At 48.7% G+C, this 18,982-nt stretch overlaps 6 protein-coding genes across 6 annotated transcripts; 3 read left to right on the forward strand and 3 right to left on the reverse strand.

Moving 5' to 3' along the window:
* Positions 1 to 353: 353 nt before the first annotated feature.
* Positions 354 to 4,318, forward strand: BT62DRAFT_970791 (uncharacterized protein; the record flags this gene model as incomplete). Its single annotated transcript, XM_043188995.1, has 17 exons — positions 354 to 457; positions 508 to 573; positions 631 to 741; positions 789 to 1,024; positions 1,078 to 1,345; positions 1,402 to 1,482; positions 1,539 to 1,963; positions 2,013 to 2,427; positions 2,475 to 2,809; positions 2,866 to 2,936; positions 2,995 to 3,136; positions 3,185 to 3,380; positions 3,436 to 3,531; positions 3,585 to 3,687; positions 3,733 to 4,077; positions 4,134 to 4,190; positions 4,252 to 4,318. Exons 1-17 carry the CDS (start codon positions 385 to 387, stop codon positions 4,316 to 4,318), a joined length of 3,087 nt encoding a protein of 1,028 aa, XP_043038350.1. The 5' UTR covers positions 354 to 384.
* A 45-nt stretch (positions 4,319 to 4,363) lies between these two features.
* Positions 4,364 to 7,730, reverse strand: BT62DRAFT_951903 (ankyrin). The gene is made up of 8 exons (XM_043188208.1): positions 7,255 to 7,730; positions 6,946 to 7,199; positions 6,851 to 6,891; positions 6,656 to 6,787; positions 5,985 to 6,586; positions 5,029 to 5,926; positions 4,895 to 4,966; positions 4,364 to 4,837 (listed from the first exon to the last, which is right to left on the reverse strand). The coding sequence occupies exons 1-8, from the start codon at positions 7,407 to 7,409 to the stop codon at positions 4,508 to 4,510; spliced, it is 2,484 nt and encodes an 827-aa protein (XP_043038351.1). The 5' UTR covers positions 7,410 to 7,730; the 3' UTR covers positions 4,364 to 4,507.
* Positions 7,731 to 7,953: 223 nt separating this feature from the next.
* Positions 7,954 to 10,502, reverse strand: BT62DRAFT_1077603 (NTF2-like protein; the record flags this gene model as incomplete). The annotated part of the gene is made up of 9 exons (XM_043179319.1): positions 7,954 to 8,278; positions 8,336 to 8,467; positions 8,518 to 8,719; positions 8,774 to 8,840; positions 8,890 to 9,482; positions 9,532 to 9,776; positions 9,825 to 9,938; positions 9,995 to 10,285; positions 10,317 to 10,502. 9 exons carry the CDS (start codon positions 10,500 to 10,502, stop codon positions 8,249 to 8,251), a joined length of 1,860 nt encoding a protein of 619 aa, XP_043038352.1. The 3' UTR covers positions 7,954 to 8,248.
* A 273-nt stretch (positions 10,503 to 10,775) lies between these two features.
* Positions 10,776 to 11,777, forward strand: BT62DRAFT_899220 (RNA-binding domain-containing protein; the record flags this gene model as incomplete). The annotated part of the gene is made up of 3 exons (XM_043183359.1): positions 10,776 to 10,903; positions 10,953 to 11,079; positions 11,232 to 11,777. 3 exons carry the CDS (start codon positions 10,776 to 10,778, stop codon positions 11,775 to 11,777), a joined length of 801 nt encoding a protein of 266 aa, XP_043038353.1.
* Positions 11,778 to 11,910: 133 nt separating this feature from the next.
* Positions 11,911 to 15,561, reverse strand: BT62DRAFT_1077605 (uncharacterized protein). Its single transcript, XM_043179320.1, has 11 exons — positions 15,170 to 15,561; positions 14,578 to 15,115; positions 14,242 to 14,528; positions 14,037 to 14,186; positions 13,967 to 13,987; positions 13,886 to 13,915; positions 13,561 to 13,828; positions 13,435 to 13,509; positions 13,173 to 13,378; positions 12,339 to 13,122; positions 11,911 to 12,286 (listed from the first exon to the last, which is right to left on the reverse strand). The coding sequence occupies exons 1-11, from the start codon at positions 15,538 to 15,540 to the stop codon at positions 11,987 to 11,989; spliced, it is 3,030 nt and encodes a 1,009-aa protein (XP_043038354.1). The 5' UTR covers positions 15,541 to 15,561; the 3' UTR covers positions 11,911 to 11,986.
* A 136-nt stretch (positions 15,562 to 15,697) lies between these two features.
* Positions 15,698 to 18,582, forward strand: BT62DRAFT_899518 (nuclear pore protein 84/107; the record flags this gene model as incomplete). The annotated part of the gene is made up of 12 exons (XM_043183372.1): positions 15,698 to 15,828; positions 15,885 to 15,989; positions 16,037 to 16,361; positions 16,408 to 16,570; positions 16,624 to 17,029; positions 17,081 to 17,203; positions 17,254 to 17,371; positions 17,419 to 17,628; positions 17,683 to 17,848; positions 17,900 to 18,114; positions 18,162 to 18,349; positions 18,402 to 18,582. The coding sequence occupies 12 exons, from the start codon at positions 15,698 to 15,700 to the stop codon at positions 18,580 to 18,582; spliced, it is 2,331 nt and encodes a 776-aa protein (XP_043038355.1).
* Between the last annotated feature and the right edge of the window lie 400 nt (positions 18,583 to 18,982).

Below are 18,982 nucleotides of genomic sequence, written 5' to 3' on the forward strand. Positions count from 1 at the left end.
CCTTTGTTCAGTAGAAGATATCAAGCATAGTGTATACATGACTCTCGGGTCTGCTTGTCATTGATCAGCGAAAATGACTGTATGTAAAAAAGCGTGGAAGGGTCTTCATTGGATATCTACAGATATGCTGCCGCAGTGAATGGCTGTCGAACTTCCGCGAAAATTTTCGGCGTTAGCAAAGACCGCTCTTCAATACTGTCGTCAAGGTGATGAGGTAGTAATGGAAGGTAAACGGAGACAAAAATTCACCGTAGATGATGGCGAAGTTCTCTGCCAGACGCCGGCGTCTTCTGGTCCGGACCGAGGTGCCGATGGACCTGCAACACAACATCCGTCAATAGCGCGGCGCTCGACTTGCACCCCAACTCCTCCACGACGTCTGGAATGGCCCCTTTTTCTGACCCCAAGACTGTCATCACAGGCATAAAGGAAAGGGTCGAGTCTATTACTGTCCAAGGCGTGTATTCCAGTATTTTCGATTGGATAGTTCGACTTATTCTTGGTTAGGTGATAGGTTATATGTGGGTACGGCACTAGGAAACTTGCGGATATATGGCATTGATGAACATGCTGGTGAGAGAAATCGGAACTAGACTCTTGGATGGTTATTGGACTGAACTACTGGAACAGAAAATGACAGCGAAATTGCATCCTTGGTCGAAGTGAAGAAGAATTTGACACGAAAGGCCATCGAGCAAATGGGGTTCATTCGGGACATCAACTCATTGGTCGTACTGTCGGGTATGCGTCCCGAAATTCACCATCCTTTCTGGCTAAGCATTGAGTAGAGATGACGACAACGCTCTTTCCTTTGCCCACTCTCTCCCCGTCAACAGTTCTTACTCAGGCAAAGGCGGCCTATTCGTTCACTATCCACAGTTTTACGCAACACTTTGATGCAGAAGGAAAACCAAGCCAGCCGGATGCCAAGACTATCCCAACATTGTTCACATACCTTGTTGTGGGCTGCCGACGTAAAGTGGTCATTTACACATGGAAAGATGGTGAAGCACAAGAGGTCAAGGTGCGGAACACGCGCTTTTGGTCGAATTATGCATTGACTCTGCGTTATTTTAGGAAGCGCCATTAGCACATTCACCCAGAGCCATGACATTCATGACCAACGAAGGCATTTGCTTTGCATATTCCCCAACAGAATATGCCGTCTTCAACATGTCCTCTATGACAGCTGTCGATGTCACGATGCCAGTAACCACATCCACCACGGTGTCTGGTATGGGTGCATTTTCTGGTCTCACGGGGTATATGACCCTTGGTCTTGGAGCCAAGGCAAAGCCATCCGTTGCACAAATAAACGAGGCCGATACTCTTATTCTAAAAGACCGTAGGTTTTCACCTCTTAGTTCCTTGATTGATGAATCTAATGTTAGGCTCTTTTAGACGAAGGTTACTTCATCGGACACGATGGGAGACCCTCTAGAACAAGTTCTATCGAGTGGCCAGCGCCACCAGAAGAAATAGGCATGTCATTTCATAATTTAGGCGTTTTCCGCGAATTTATTCTTATGCATGGGCAGAATTTGTCAAACCTTACATATTTTCTGTACTCCCGGCAGGGACAGTTCCAGCTCCTGAGCCAACGTCCGACCAGCATCAAAATCCAAGTTTTTATCCGACGACTGTCCTTCAGATCCGATCGTCGTTGACTTTACGGCCGACTCAGACCATTTCTTATCCGTTCATCCCTCCTGTAGCTCCCACCGGCCCCACGCCACAGAATGCGTCGGTTCGCTTGCTTACTGCCAGCCCTGCGTCCAAATCTCCGTTATATCTCGTTACGACACCAACGGACCGGACTGCCGCTGCAGCCGAGGGCAGCGCGATATGGCAGTTCTGCATGAAGCCTTGGTCTGAGCAGATCGACGAGCTAATTCTAAACTGTCAATATGATGATGCGCTGACTCTTGTGGACACGATTGACGTAAAGATACTTCCCGACAAGGTATGGAAAGCATTGACAGTCGATTGATTTATTCCAACGACCGTTGCAGGATGCGAGGAAGACGAGAATACGTGCTCTTCATGCTGTCTCCCTGTTCCGGACGTCAAAATTCGATGCAGCTGTCGACACCTTTACTGAACTAAATATTAATCCTGCAAAAGTTGTCGCGCTTTATCCTGATGCTGTGGCGGGGCGATTATCCGTTGCTCCGGACCGGTGGATACCTCTGTTTGGTGGACCAATCCCTCCCGACGATGCGCCTGCAACGCCTTCCAGCGACGATTCAAAAAATGATAGCCAGGACAAAGTCTCTGTTGACGTTGTTGAACAGTTGGCTGCCTTCCCTCCAACTGGGAGTATTAGGGGCAGGTTCAGGACTGGACTTACGGCTTTGATGACCCCAACGCCGCCCAGAGACGATGATTCAGCTTCTATACGTAGCAAAACAAAGCGCACTGTTCCCGGTAAGACTCTCGACTTCGATTATGTTAAATTCTTACGCTTTCCAAAGATAATTTTAAGCGGTCGGTTGAAACCTTGGTTAGGTACCTGTCGGACCGCCGGCCCAAGGTCGATGCAGCGTTGGCTGCCATGGGTATAACACCTGCACGCCAGTCTCACAAGACCCCGTCTCTCAACGAGACCTCTGTCGACGATCTGTTCGCTCTGCCTGATGCTCCCTTGTCAGCATTAACACCTGAGCAGTTGCTTCGTTTTGCTCAAGTCGTGTACACTGCACTTTTCAAGTCGTATCTGATCATTCGTCCGGGTTTGTTGGGTCCTTTGTGCCGAGTACCTAACTGGTGTGAAGTCTCCGAAGTTGAGGAGGAACTTCGGGCTCATCGTGTGAGTATCCCTGTATTCAGTGCGGGCATAAAGTGTCATTGATGTTCCTTCTCCAGAAATTCGGAGAGCTTATTGATCTATATAAAGGGAAGAAAATGCATGACAAAGCACTGGAACTTTTGAAACAGTGCGCGGATTAGCTCCATCTCATAGAACATACCTGAGCTGATATTCCGTTCCTTTAGGCTCAGCGACGAAGAGGAAGACATGCTGGACAAGTTACGACCATCAATTTTCTATCTCCAGAGGCTTGGTCCGGAGTATCTGGATCTGATTTTCATGGCCTCGCGCTGGATATTCGACGCGGACCGGAATATGGCTTTTGAGGTGGGGCCGTGTCCTCATTGCATTTTTTTAGTGTTCTAATTTTACTAGATCTTTACCTCCGAAGATGTTGAGCTCCCTCGAACGGAAGTGGCCGACTATTTAGAAGGAATCGAGCCATCCCTTTGTGCAAAATATCTGGAATATCTAATCGAAGAGAGGAAGGAGGAATCTACAGATTTTCACGATCGTTTGGCAGAGTTATATTTGTCTATGACGCTCGTCGCCAGAAAGAGGGGTGACAGTGGCAAGTGGTATTTGATGAGAATGCTCTATCACAATTATTCATATCGACTTTCCAGACTTGCACCAGGAGCTGCACGCAAAGCTCTTACAGTTTATTGATTCGACGAGCTATTACAACGTTGACCATCTGTACGGAATACTTTCGTCCGAAGGTACGGCTGGACTTCAGATTTATCGTCGCCTTGTCAGCCTTACTCTGGATCAGATCTTTTCCAAGCCCGCGCAATTCTGCTTGGCCGATTGGGACGGCACGACCAAGCTCTCGAGCTCTACGTCTATAGGTTACATGATTACATGAAGGCAGAAGAGTGAGTTCCTTAATTATATAGCTGTTCTATAACTGATATTTGTAGGTATTGCAAACGATATTATCAGTCGGAGGGCGAAACGAGCAACATTTATCTTACCCTGTTGCGTATATACCTTCGGCCCACGGTCAAAGATACACAAGACTATCTGCATCCTGCATTGGACCTGATCAGTCGCCACAGCCCTCGGCTCGATGCCGTCGAAACGCTTAAACTCCTTCCTCCACTTGTCACTGCTGAAGACATTCGCACCTTCTTGGTCGATGCAATGCGAGTTCCGATTTTTAACAACCGCGTTGTGCGGGGTATCAGTAAATCGCGGAATGACCAACTATCGCGTAAGTTGATGATCCTGCAAACCAAGCGCGTCAAAGTTACGGATAGTCGCATGTATGTCTGCCTCATTTGTGGCTCAGAAGACATTCTTAGATGCTTATCACTTGCAGATGTCCACAATGTCATAAGCGGCTGGGGAATAGCGTCATCGCTGTGCATTCGCCTAGGTAATTACAGGACTTTCGGTTCCCCTCTTTTTTTTTTTTCAGCGCTGACATGAAGCTTCAGAGGTGAAGTTACGCACTATCAGTGCCGTGAAGCTTTTTCCCGTCGTTTGAGTGAGACGAGGCGGTAGCTTGTTGGAACATCTATTTCATTCACAGGGACTGACATGTATGAACAGTTCGGATGATAATCATTTGTACAACAGTGTTACTACTATATACCAATACAACAGCTAGATTACACTTCATCTACTTTGTAACTTCTACTATATAAATACAGTACTTTTTTTTTTTTGCACATGTGAGAGTACACCTGCATGTTAGAGGTATGCCCTCCTTTTTACACTACGCACAGCTTCTTTGACAATACGAAGCCAGCTGACGACTGTGTCAAGATCGTCTAGTGCGCCACCGATTCCTGCTTCTATCTTTCGTAAAAGCAGACGACGAATAGCACGTGTCTCTTCGTTGTCATTTTCGACTATGGTTTCCGCCACAGAAAGGGTAGAGGATACATGTGACGCCAATGACAATAAGGACGCATTGCTGACGCGTGTTGAGAGAAGCTGAGAATATCCTGGCGAACCTTTAACGCCGCCTTCGTTTTCTTCTAGGGCTTGTCGGTAATCCGAGATCATAGCCCTTCTTTTCTGTAAAGGGGGGGTGGGTTTCGGCTATGAGGAAAAGGCGGGGAAGGAAGGACTGACTTTGACTGCCCTACATATGATTCTTTCCGCACGAGAAATCGATTGTGTTGTTTTCAGGGTGATATGCTGGGCCTGCAAGATAAAAGAAAACTTGGCCTTTGGCGGCGAACAGAAAGGGTGGGTGGGAAACTTACACATGCAATGGCATCTGCGATACTGTTCAGATCGCGCTGTGCGGCAGCAAGGACGACGTATGACGTCCGTAATGCGTTATCGATGGCTATGCCACGGGGCGTAGGGGGCTTGCCGGAATCTACCTCCACGTCTTCGGTTACGCCCGATTGAATATCCGTGTTGGAAGACCAGTCCGATACCACTCGCTTGAACCAGGCTTTCCACTTGGAGGCCGGTCGAGATTTTTCCTCTTCGCTTGGAGGGCCTTTCTTCTTTCTGGAAGAAGGTGACACGTCAGGCGCAGGGATATTCGAGGGAGTAGGCGGCCTGCTGCTACTCTTAGAAGGTGTAGGGGGCTCAGAATCCGTCAGCGATAACGACACTGCGACGGCCGTCTTCTGAGAATCTTCAGATTCCCTCTTGTCCTTCCTGCTGGGATTGATAGGCTCGATCCCGCGCTCCTGGATCAGCTTGCCTGCATCTCGAGCGACTACGTCAAGGAGCTTCGAAAGCCCTCCGGCTGCAGAAGACACTGCGGCAAGTTCGTCGGATACTTCCCCGACGCGTGCGCGAAAGTGCTGCATGAGAGAGGCAGAAAGCCGAGTGAGATCAGAAAGGAGGCGATCGAGGTAGTCGAGGTAGGAAGGGTGCATGTCGTGCCGAGAGGTGAGGGATGTAAGGCGGAGGTTATTAATGAGCTGATGCGCCGCGGTGGGCATGTCCAAGTCAAGAGAAGAAGAAGATAGGCGGTCCTGAGCATACATTGCTCGCAGGTCCGAGAAGGATGAGAAGGAAGGGATGGAAGACGTAAGGGGTCGAATTGTGCGCATTGATAGCGATGAAGCGGGTCGTAGGCTTTCCGCATCTTCTCCAAATGCTACTCGAAATTCTGGCTTTGCCACTTCAAGGGCTGTGAGTCTGGAAGAATGGGGCCCGTTAGTCGCGAGTATGGCGGCGGAAGTAATGACTGACGTACCCCCGAGAATTTCGTAGTCCACGGACTGCGCCAGTTTGGTCATAGTCCAAGAGAACCATCAGCAGATTGATACAACAGCCATGTTCGGCAGCGATGTGAATGCATGTCTCGTCCTCCTTGGTTCTGGCTGCCAAGGGAGCTTTAAAATCCCAAACGAGGCGTGAAACGAAGTGGACCAAAGAAGAAACACGGTCATCGTCCTGGAAAACGTATGCAGAACTGGAAAGACAATGAAGCGGGGTAAAATGTTCATGCGAGGTGAATAGAGAAACGTCGGCTCCTGCGTAGTACAGTGCATCCAGAATTTCCAATGAAGGACTCCGGACGGCGGCGCAATGATGGATGGGGCTCCAGCCTTTGGGATCAGGGGCATTAACGAGAAGATGCGATGAGTGAGAACTTGTACACGAAAACAGTGGAGTCAGTAGTGAATGTAGACATGTCAAATCAGAGGATGTGACTGAGCGAATGATTGCACGAGTTAATTTTGATGTGAATGAAGGAGAAATAGTGGCTGGAACTGGAGGATCAGATCCATCTTGACCACATGAAAGTTCGAAGGTACAGGCCGAATTCAACAATAACCTGCTTCCAGAAGCGGACTATAACAGACCGCTCAATTGTTGCGGTGATAACAGTGGAGAGGGGGGGGGGGGAGAGGGAACAATTACCTTAGCTTCACGCCAACGATGACGGCGCAGAATCTCTTCACAGAGATAGAGTACCTGCGGATGTGCCATGGCAAATTGTACGGATGTACGATGGTTCCGATCCCTGAAATCTGGCCGGGCACCATGATGCAGCTAAAAACAGCAAGGTCAGACACCGATGGCAATTTTTTTTTTTAACGCCAGGTGAGAACTTACTAAAAGTTGGACGACGCGTAAATTGCCATCCCGGGCGGCATCTACGAAAGAACCCATGTCAAAACGCGAGAAACGTGAAAACGACGCGTCCGTACACATAAGTGACGTGGCCCCATGGGTGTCCATGCCGTCGACGGAGACGGTGTGGAGACTGCCCTCTAAAAGGAGACGGACGACGTCGTACATGTTCAGCCATGCCGCCATACCGATGGGAGTGACGCCATTGAATGCCTCTTGTGGGGCATTGAGGTTATACAGGGAAATCTCGGGACGCCCAAGAAGAATCCTGATGACATCCAGGCGGCCGGCAGTCATTAGGGTCTCGGGTGAGACGTCCATGTTATCCCAGCTGATGATTGATTTCAGTAAAATCATACTCGGTGTGGACCAAAGCACACACTCACTGTTCCCCTGCTACGGCACACATTATCGCAGTCCTCCCAAGCGAGTCGAGGGCATTCACGTTGGCCCCGTCTTCGAGAGCGCGACGGACACCCTCTTCGTCGCCCGCCAATGCAGCCCGATGCAAACCAGAGTGTTCAAAAGAATGTTGAGCCATCGACCAGGGAAAAGAGAGAGGGGGGAGGGGGGGGGAAGCAAAAAGAAGGATAGAGCGCGCGAAGAGAAACCAAGTCAAGAGCTGTTTTTGTGTAATTTTTTTAAATCGGTGCACACGAAGGGGATGGAGAGAAGCATGAGTTAGTTATATAAGGAGGCGAGGCATCAGAATCTTCCCTTGAGGACGGGACACATTTTGGGCAAGTTGTGCGCACATAATATGGCCAGATACAAATTGGTCACACGAGGCAAGTCCCGGCTCAAGGTCCCCGGACAACATGCGTTTTAGACCCTCTGGTTGTAATTTTTTGCAGCTGACGTACGGACCGGCGAATTTTGAGGGTGGGTGTGCCTGTTTTGGTAATCTGAAGGGTTACCTACTTGGATCTGTCCAGTTGCCGGTATTTACAGACTAACCGGATGTAATCATCCCTCTTCAGGGGAGGAGTCTGCCCGTCGGACCCGACGTCGACCAGGCAGAAATTTCACCCGATGCTGCCGGCTGCGCCTCTGGGAACTGCACAAAGTCCATCGTACTCACAAATATCCCTTCTTCAACCTTTGATAATTCGATACACAAATCCCTTCCAGCCACAAGCTTAGTAAAGACATTCAAATATTCATACGTATAGTGATGAGATGCGTTGGTAAATATACAATGACGGTTCATAGAGGATGCGCAGGTTCATGATATATAATTGTGATTGCTTTTATGAGTAGATGAAAACGAGAAAGCACAGTGAAAACGCGAGATAAAACATAATGAAGGGAAATTGTGAAGGCTCAGGAACCCATGAGGCGATTGATGAACATCCCGGAACGCTTGTTGACACCCTCACTTTAGACAAATGCCTCCCTGCCTAATGTTCCCTGCGATCACGGAGTGTCAGTGATACAACAAATGAAATCCAGGATAAATACATGAACCTTCACTGCTTCAAAATTCGCAATGGCAGCCTCCAAATTCCAATTGTTTCTTGACAGACAGTCGTAGCCAAACGGAACAGTCATTCCAGTTCGCTGGCATATTTGCAGGACAACAGAGCGTGCAGGCTCCTCCTACAATATTCATTGAGATTTGCTTCGTCTCAGACGGCGGATAGACATACAATCTGCTGGAGAAGCTGTTCCTGACCAAGTTGCTGCTGTGGCGTCTGTTGAACAGGCGTTGACGAATCCTGCGCTTTCTTCGGCATTCGCTTCTGAGCATGGACGAGCATGGGACCTGGCTTCCATGCCTCCGGACTTGAGTAGCCACGTATTGTCCACTGATCCGACACGATAACAACATCCCAACCGTTCATTTTGGCCCTAAACCCTCACTTCCATTAGACATGACTTGGCAAGCCTACGATGACCACTTACCTGGTCCCCGCAGCAGCTGGCGTTAATATGAATGTTCTATCGAAAGACCTCAGGCCTTCTGCTGGCACTACAAGACATCGATCAGAGATGAGAGTGTTGTTTCAATGGCGACTTACTTTCTGCGAACTGTCCATGAATCATGACCATCAAGGCAACATCACTCCCATGAGGCACTATCATCCCGTCTACACAAAAGTTTTCTCCTGGACCTGCTATGTCGTGATGCGTCTGTGGGAGTGACAGGAGTGCCTTGATGGTCGCCTCGGCCCCTACATTCAGTCTTGTATCCTGCTTATCTGCCCAAGACCGCATTCTCGACAGGTTTCTGGAACCACCATCTTTAACGTCCAACCAGTTATTCCAATCAAGTTTCTTTTGATTAGGCAGTCTACTGTGAAGACCCTGAAGTCGAGCACGCTCTGGTATGGAGGTGTTAACGCAATAGGAAAAAGTGCAAGCGGGATCATAAGCATCTAAAAGTGACGCGCGGCTCTTGTCGAATGTGTCGAGGTAACGAAAGAGGAACGAATTCACGAGATCCGGACTTGCACCGTTAATCATGGAAGGACCCATGTCAAAGGGGAAAGAAGTGGCGAAGGGCTTAGGAACGGACGATGAAGACGAGGACGCTTGAGGAATGTCGAAAGCTATTCGAACAATGGGTTCCTGATCTAGTAGTGTGATTGTAGGAAAGCGTCGGGTAACCTCGCTGCAACGACCTTGAGAGACCAAAAGCCTAGGTAAGGAGAGCCTCGTACCTCTTATAGAACTCCGCGCGACCTTTTTCATACTCGCTGACTTGTAACGGATTGCCGGACAACATAAGCTCTTGAAGTCGTAGCATCTGCACTTTGCCAGCCCTGCCGGTGAGGATGTCAAGGTCCTTGTAATTTCTGATGTTGTTGCTCTGCAGTGAAAGCGCCTCAATGTCTCCCAGGTAATGGGAGAGAAGGCTGAGGTGTGCGCCGGAAAGATGATTATGGCTGAGATCAAGTTTCAACACCTAGCTCTAAGGTGAGACCTTAAATTAGGAAATGGATCAATAACGTACTGGAGGCTGGAGCAGCTTCGCCAGCTTGAAGATGACGCCCGCCTCTCTCGCGGACCCACCATGACCTGGTGGTGTCAAGTTGTGTTTCTTGACGACTTCATCTTCGATCATGTTCTAGAACAGACACACAGCTAAGGAACAGACACACAGCAACAAAGAACAAAACATACGGAAAGGTTGAGCAGTTGTAACTCGGGATTATAACGCCTCTTAACGAACTCTTTCCACGGTTCTATTGCGCTCTTTCGACTACTGGACACCAACCCCGGAACTATTGCAGCAGAACGGCGCCGGTCACCCGCCCGCCTCATGGATGCGCCACGGATGGACAAAGCTGCCGGTGTCAAGGGTGATGATGATGATGATGACGGTGCCATGCGCGTAGCCAGAGAAGACTGCGAGCGAGCGTAAGTTGCAAGATTACAAAGTCCAGCGACGGAAATGAAAGCGTCATCCCTGCGCTGCTAAAAAGATGAGTAGAGGGACAATTACCGTTCGTGAAGGTCCCAAATGTGCTTCTATGGCACGCGTTCTATGCGACCGAATCTTGGAAGAACCCTTTCGACCTCCTGGTTTGTCTGTGACATCCCGCATGGTGGCGTCTCCGTCGATAAGTCCTGCTTTTCGGAGCGTAGTCGACGCAAGAGTGCCAGGGGCGGGGGTTGGACTTGAAAACATGTTGTTTTTAAGGATTATCGGGCCTCCGTGGTGGCAGAAATTGAGGGAGATAGAAACACTGAAGAACGTATGATGGTGGTCAAGTGCCAAGTCAAGAGTCGACTCTCATCCGCGACAAGTGGCAATGCGCCACAATATTCCCACGATATTGTCTAGATTGTTTCCAAAATAGGGAGCATCTTAGGACAATTATGAGGCGTCACGCATCGTCTGTTGGTAACGAAACCGCCGTTCGCCCCTCTCGAATACCTTTTTCTAGCGAAAAAGGACTGCATGGCCTCGGAACATCTCTCTTATCCAGCTCCAGAACCATCTTCGTCAACTTCCACTGCAACGCCAGCGAAAGAAAGGATACTGAAGGATAGAATCTACGTTGGAAACTTACACCCATCTATCGACGAGTGAGCGGGTCCATCAGCTTGAGACCGCGCTGGCACTAATGGTCCACAGATACTCTCTTCTTCAAGCCTTCTCGAAATTTGGCAAAATCTCTAAATTGGACTTTCTCTTTCACAAGGCTGGTCCGCACAAGGGCAAACCTCGAGGTTATGCATTCGTGGAGTATGAGAACGCCAACGTGAGTGACTTGCTGTCATTAAGATTCCTTGTTTCTGACCCGGGTCATTCTTTCTTTCATGCTTTTTCCGTCAACGATTACTACCAATCTTCGTATTAAAAGACCCGGGGGTAGCTGCAGAGGATGGAGGACTGACTTTTTTGCATATCCAGGATGCTGCTAAAGCTCTCGCATCAGCGCACGATAAACCTCTTCGCGGTCGCTCCCTTGTCGTAACATACGCTCATCAAGCACCCCTAGATCAAGCCGGTGGCTTGGGGGTGAAACGGAAGTCGATGATGGAGAGTGGACGTCCCACGACATTGAGCATGATCAAAGGACGACATAAGGACAAGTGCGTCTTTCATTCTGTTGTAGATCTCTTGTCGACCGGACTGATTTACTTTCATAGGACGCAAGACAAGATTGCTATGATGGAAGCCAAGCTTCGTCAAATGGAAGGTATTGAACATGCTATACCGCATCATCCCTCGCTGCCCGCAAAACCTCCTGCTCCGATAAATTCACTGCCCATGAAGCCAGATGAAAGCTCCTTGCAGGCTGTGTCTATGTCTGATGCGAAATCCATGGTCATAGAAATTCCAGTCACTGCGAAGCTACCAGAAAAGCCGATGCTGGTGCCTAAGCAGGTAGAAGTTAAAAAGCGAGTATCTTTGGCTGGGGTGAAAATCGTGAAATCGCAGCGAAAGGAGGGATGATAGAAGTTTGGTCTCTTAGGTGTTATGTTGTCGCAATATATTGTTCAAATTTTTAACAGCTTGGTGGATAGAAAATAGCCAGGATTACCTAAACCACTTGCTGCAAGGTCCTGCCAAGTGCTGGGTGAGGAGAGGATAAACATTCGAAACAGGATAGATTGGGACACGACTTGTAGCAACAACAAAAGATTTGAATTCAAATGTAATGTCTACACCTTCATCTTCGCAAATGTTCTAGCCATGCCTTCTGCATCCTCATCAATTTCATCTATCCCAGACACATGTACGTCTGACGACGACCCTTTCTTAGCTGGACCGTTCTGTGCATTTCGAGTCCAGAAGTGGTCAGGCTGAAATGCATCAGGATTCACCGAAATCCTATCTTGGTGCTTCTGCAGCTGCTCGTCACTCCACCGTCGTAAACGGAGAAGGAACGTCATAAAATGGTATGTTTGAATCGGGGAAGAGATATCAAAAATCCGGATGTTCCGGTCCATAATGAAAACACGCTGGAATACTTATCAATTAAAACATCATCATATGCAGGCAGTGAAAACATACATCCAATCTTTGCGAATACCAACAGCACATGAGCGCACCCGATGCACCATTAGTTGCCAAACCAAACACAGGATACCTGGTTATTCCGAGGCTCTTGAGATGCATTACCGCACTGACAAGATATATCTTGCATTGGTTTACAGCCTTTCCTGCCTCCTCCTCGGGTCTCTTGTACTCGCCAACAAAGACAGAAAGGAGATGCTTTCCAAGAAGATTCTCTACGATCCTTTCGAGGTCCTTCTGGGTGATCTTGAAAGCTTTTGTCTCCGAGGCATTCGTGAAGAATGGGCTTTTCGTTTGTTGCCTCCCTGCTTCGGTACGAGGAGTCTCGGGGTGTCTTTCCTCAACCCTGGGCGGCAGATTTGTCTGAGGGTCCTGATCGGCTGGTGATGGGGGCTTGAGCCTATGCCAACCACACACCAGATCTATTGGTCGGTTGTGTTTCGGAATGGATTTAGGGATGGAGAGTGGGAAGGCCAAGAAAGCATCACATTTGGCGTTATCGGGTTCATCCTTCGCACGCTCCTTGATGATCTCAGCAACGTTCGGAGCCGTCATCAGATCCACTACCTGCTGTCGGTAGTGAAATGCATCTGCCAAGGCATCTGCGGCTTGCGTACAAACGGGGTCCCTAATTCCGTACCGAGATTCAGCAATCTTAAAGGCTCGTGAACAAAGTTGCACAAAGACATTCGCTTGCTCCTCGGCACTCGAGTCAGCGTTAGTTGTGCCTGACGCCAAGTCAAGGGCAATGTTTCTCGAAAGTGCCAATAATTTTTCCAACCTGCATAGCAATGAGCCGACAGAAGCGAAAGACAAACAACATGCACATACAAAACTCGTTGTGAGATAATATCACCCTGGACAACGAAAGAGATGTAAAGAAGAAAATCCCAGCAATGTCTAGCTTCGGTCTCGTTGGGCTTGTAGTCAAGGCCTTTCCCAAACCCTCCGACGGAGACGCATAAAAGGAAAGAGAGTGATTCGGTGACAATCTTCATCAGGGAAGGATCGAGCGTAGAGTATTCAGGCGCTGTTGACTTTGATTTGAATAGTGTGTGATAAGCACCAGCTACTGACAGAGGATTCCACTTACATCCATATCCACAACCTGACGCATGATCAGGTCAAGAATCGGCTTTACAGCCTTATCGACAGACGGAGGAGTAACCTGGTAATACGTATCAGAATTCCGTCTTCCACGATGCTGGATAATGCTCACCCACGACGGCTTTTGATATTCAGTCAGATCATCGTAGATCCTGACCATGGCGGTGACCTCTTCGTTCTGGGCCGCGGTAATGACGGTATCGTTATCCTTATACGAAAGCGTAGGTCCATCTTCCTTCTCCATGGATCTTCTTACATCCATCGCCGTAGCGTCCGTTAGAGGTAGGCGGGCGACGCTGAACGCGTGTCGGTCGTAGAGGAAGCTGCCAATACTCAAAGGATCACCGTCCGCTATTCCAGCTTCAGGAACTTTCGCCATTCTTCATAACAATGTCAGGCTATGGTAGCACAAAAGCAACAAGTGGAAGTGAACTGACGCTGAGGCTGCCTTAGCGCGAGTGGATGCCCTAATAGAATGACTTAACAACGATCATGAGAGGATGCCAATGCTCACTCACCCACTCATGGTCGATGTACCACTATGTGTAATTTTAGTGCTACCACTCAACGGGACAACAATGAACGTACTGCGACGTATGCCGTTGCTTTCCTTCGACCGGGGGGTTCAGGCTGCTCTGCGACGACATTTTGGCTGAGGCTGCTCGTTTGCTAGACTTAGAAGGCACAGACATCTTAGCAATTTCAGAGGTTGGGAAAGGATCGATGGATTCCGATGCCCTGCACAGCAAAGGGACTGAGGTTTTAAATCCAGCATCTATCGATTAAAACATACGAGCCATCCTGGGGTGAAGGAACACCGCACAACCAAATGCGGATCCTTCTTTCACCTTGTTCTCCCAAATCGGATTGATCTTCATCCAGCTGAATTGAGTCGGATCGCCATAAAATGGGCTTGAATGTCGGGTTCAGGGATTCCGAGACAATACTTTCGACGTGCTGACGAAGGCTGAGAACGAATTGTGCCAGTTGAATAGTAGACACTGGGTCCGTTAAATCATAGATTCCCAAAGAAGAGTTTGGACGATGCTGGTCGGAGTATGCAACCGTGACTCTGGGCTTCTGAAATAACCAATAAGAAATCATCTAGTGACAAGAAGCAGTAACTTACCAGAAGATGGTCCGCATCGCCGTGCTGTTCAATCCAACCCATCACCACGCGGCCAATGCATCCTGTTTCTGACAAGATGACCCCCACTACGGGCTCAGATATTCCCCAAGTATACCGCTGATAAACTGTGCTCTGGATCAGCGGTATGATATTCCTCCTATCAGCAACACAAAGAAATGGGAGGGCGGCACAATCAGGTCGCAGCCAATGCGAGAGCACATGAGCTTCCACCGGGATATTCGACAGTGGCGCCGATGTCGGCTCTGTCGAAATGTCCGTGCTCCCGTAGCAGGAATCTTCATCAGATTGTTCTGATAGTGACTCCTCTCCATCTGAAAGACTGCAGCCGCTCCCGTCATGATGTGACTCTTCGCCATCCTCTGTCATAGGAGACGGATCGTCTGTGATTTGGCTGGCAATCTCATCACTTAGCGGCTGAAACGTATTTGCAAGATGAGACGCGAGAAGAGAAGCTTGACCATCCAGCACGACGCACTTGGACTCTGGTAGTTTGGGTAAAGCAAACGACACATTTTCCCTGTAGATTTAGTAGTGAAAAATACAGCTTATACTCGTGACGACGGATACTCACAGGATATATGATTTGTCATAGCAGTTAATAAGAAGCGACCGGAGCAACAATGTCCAAAAAGGTGTGGTTGGACGTGCGACGTCATATATCGACATCTCAGAAAGGGCGCGGAGTGATGCAACAGTGGAAAGTATCAAGTCCAACACTGACAAGACCTGCGAGTTGCAATGGGTGTCACTGAAGACTCCTGGTGAGCTCTCGAATAGCGTGGCGAGCTCTCCGAGCAATTCAGAGGACCTTAGCGAAGCCAAGTTGCATGTTCCATCGGCAAGCTCTAAGGGAATCCTGGAAGCCAGAAGGCGCGACAAGGAAGTTACTTCGGGTGGCCAGTCAGATGCATCAGATATAGAAACCCAGTCTGGATTAGACATTCGAGACTTAGTGGTAGCGGAAGAAGAGAGAGAAATATCAAATAAAACGACATAATGGGTAGTCACGTGCGCCGCGACGAACGCGACTTTTTATTCAGCCAGACTTGTTGCTGTCTACCCCCACAGCTGCAGTTTTTGGGCTGATATTTCCGTCCCAATGGCGGACAACGTCTACGAGGCTTGCGCAGATGTTCTATCTCTCTTCCAGTCAATGCAAGATGACTTGGCGGCCATCCTCGACCCCGAAACAGGATTTGCGCCTCAGTTAAGAGCAATCTGTCGAAACCTGTAATCATCATTTAATCGAATCGAATTTATTTCTGATAATTGACTCGAATCTACAGGATAGCAGAGTACGAGGAGCAAACCCCCGACCACGTAGCTGGCAGTATATTGGACCTCTTGCGGTTAGAGGAGAATACTTGGGGATTGCTTCAAGCTGTGATGCCGTGCGCCCATTCCCTCTAAATTTCAGTCCAAATCTGATTGATAACAGCGCCCGAAAGACAGAATTTCCTCAATTCGACTCTGCACGCGATTTACTGCAAGAAAATCCCTACACGCCGACGTCGACCGTCGCACAGGCTATCATGAATGCCTCGCCACTCCTCTCTGAACTTATTGTGATACGCGAATGGCTGCAAGAGACGGCACCTGCGCCACAACATCCTGAAGCCACCACTGGGTATTGGACATTTACGAAACATAACGTCGTCCAAGCTGCTCGAACGGCAGCCGGGGCCAGGGGCGGTCTTGTCAAGGAGCTGGATCCAGATGCCTTGAATCGAGGAGATGGAAGGGCTTTGGCTTCGGATGATGCGGTGAGCTATGTTCGGCCTTGTCTCTAACACAAACTCATGTCAATAGAACTTTGAAAAAAATCTCACTCAAGCATTGTATTCGTTCGTTCGGGCAGGCCGGCTGGAAGAGGCAATTGAACTATGTAGAAAGGCGCACCAACCCTGGAGGGCAGCTAGTATACGTGGGTCACGATTGTTTCAGTGGCGTTTACTATGTAAGAACTCGCTTGGTTCGGAGAGCCCTTATTCCTGACCTTCACCCTTCTCCCAGCGAATGAAACAGCTGGTGACGAGTCTGATGAGGATGATCCTGATATGTGGATAGGAAATCGGAATCGCCGGTTGTGGAAAACAACGTGTACACGAGCCGCCCTAAATACCAACCTACCAGAACACGAAAGAGTGCTATATGCCGCGCTTGCGCCTTCGCCGCAAACTTTCGGTGTACTGAAATCGGCGTGTCGCACGTGGGAGGACTACCTATGGGCGCATGTCAGTATTATGTGTGAAGAGAAGGAGTCGATGGAGATGAACAAACTCGGCGGATGTTTCTGGGAAGGTGGGAAGACTGCTGTGGAAAAAGGTGTTGCGGTGATCTCCGAAGACAAACAGGAAGAGGAGGAGGAGGAGTGGCAGAAAGAGGTTTGTCAGGTGCTAGAAGGACTACGTACTGTACCTGTGGAAGATGGGTAAGGGAGTTTTCTTTTCACCGCTCGCGATCTGACTATTTGTCTTTTTAGACCCAGTGCCGGCCATCCGTTACATTTCTCCCAGCTGCACATAATACTGGATCGGACGAGTGTGCTTTTGACTACATTCTCTGACGGTTTGAAACAAGGCTTGTACCAGAGATCGTCATTGGAGTGAGTGTTTTTGTCATTTTCTTGTTCAAGCATCTTATTTCCGAGAGCAGATATGCCCCAATGTGCCGATTTTTCGCCCACCTATGTCTCTTTTTGCAAATGATAGAAATCGCTGTCCCGCCTGCTGCTGTACAGACGATTCTGGAAGCGTATCTCCAAGTTCTTGAGGTATATTTGTCTCACATATCAGTGACTGTGAGGTTGACTGATTTTAGGCTGCCGGTCAAAGAGACCTCATTGCGATGTACGCGGGTGCTTTGGGAGATAACGCTATCAACAGATATGCAGTCTTCCTAGTCTCACTAGACCTGACCGCGGATCCTGCTGAGAGACGGCAGGCTTTAACACGGGCGCGGGAACATGGACTCGATGTGGATCGAGTGGCAGTCGCCACTGCTGAGCAGACTATCGTCAAGGCCTTCGATGTTCGTGGTTCTCCATTTTTTTAGTGATTTTTCTGTTTTGCTAACGACGTGCAGCTTCTGCCTCTCGTCAGAGGATCTTTGCCTTCGCTTGCTACTTTGCAGACATCGCCCACTGATGCACAGCTGCTACTATTGAGGTCGATTGAGTGGACAACGTTCATGGAATCGACATACGATACAGCTCTGGAGCAAGCGAATGTGATTCTTCGTTATTTCTTGGGTATGCTCATCTTATTGTCGGTCTTCATAATGCTGAACATTTTATATGTAGCATCTGGAAGAGTGCAAGTCGCGCAACAGCTCCTTGGGATGCTACCCTTGGACTTGGCATCTATCAGTGAACCGGAGGAACAAGCGACGGAGTACCTATACTACCGGCAGTTCTTTGTGATATGGGAGGCGCTGGAGAGGGTGGTCGAGATCCAAGCTATGGAAGTGTTGCAGATGAGTAAGGATTCGAGAAATGATTGGCTGGTGGATTACAAGGTATGATGTTAGTCGACTTTGTGGGAAACTCGTTGATTTGATTTCAGTCGTCGATCGATCAAGCAAAGTTTCTCATCATGAAATTGTTGACTTCGGAGTGGCTTGTGTCGGAGAACGACTTGTCCAACGTAGACCAGCGTAAGAAGGATCTCATACGGATTCGCCAGATATATATTCCTGAGCTGATCATACGGCTGCATTATCTGTTATTCAATTCACGACAGTTGTTCCCCGAGTATGTGGCCCCATCCTCTTTCATTCCGCCTACTGAACTGTTCTCTCGCTAGGAACATGAGGCAAACTCTGGAGCTCGTCAACATTGTCGCTGATTCAAGGTACAAGCTATACAGCGACTTTGTCAATGAGGACGGGCGGCGATTGGGTGACTATTTGGCTACGGTGAGGCAGGGTGTGTTGGGTGGACTGGAGGGTGGGGGTTCGGACCCATTTAGGGTATTGATGAACTAATATACTCAGCGCTTACTTTTTTTTCTTTTTTTTTTGATTCAAAATTATTGTGTATCGGGGCGGACCCCATGGCGCGACATCAAAGCTATATACCCTATTTCGTCGGCCCAAAATCCCTGCGGATAGGCAGAGTGTCCGCCTCTGTTTTGGATCGGTGAGTACAGAACCCAGCTTCAGGAGAAGCTTGTGAATTCTATGGGGTCTAGAACTAATCAAGGTATTTCTGCATAATGATGAGGTATCACAATGTGCATTTAATATGGATTATGTGACAATGCGACTTGCCATACACTTTCATTGTAAAAGGAGTATCAAGAAAGTGTCACTAGAGTGCGATGTCCAGCGACTATCCATGTTAATCCTAACAACCCGTGGCCTCTCGGTCAGAGAAACATGTCCC

The sequence above is a fragment of the Guyanagaster necrorhizus genome, assembly GCF_019112545.1.
Source record: "Guyanagaster necrorhizus MCA 3950 unplaced genomic scaffold BT62scaffold_17, whole genome shotgun sequence".
NCBI classification, from domain to species: domain Eukaryota; kingdom Fungi; phylum Basidiomycota; class Agaricomycetes; order Agaricales; family Physalacriaceae; genus Guyanagaster; species Guyanagaster necrorhizus.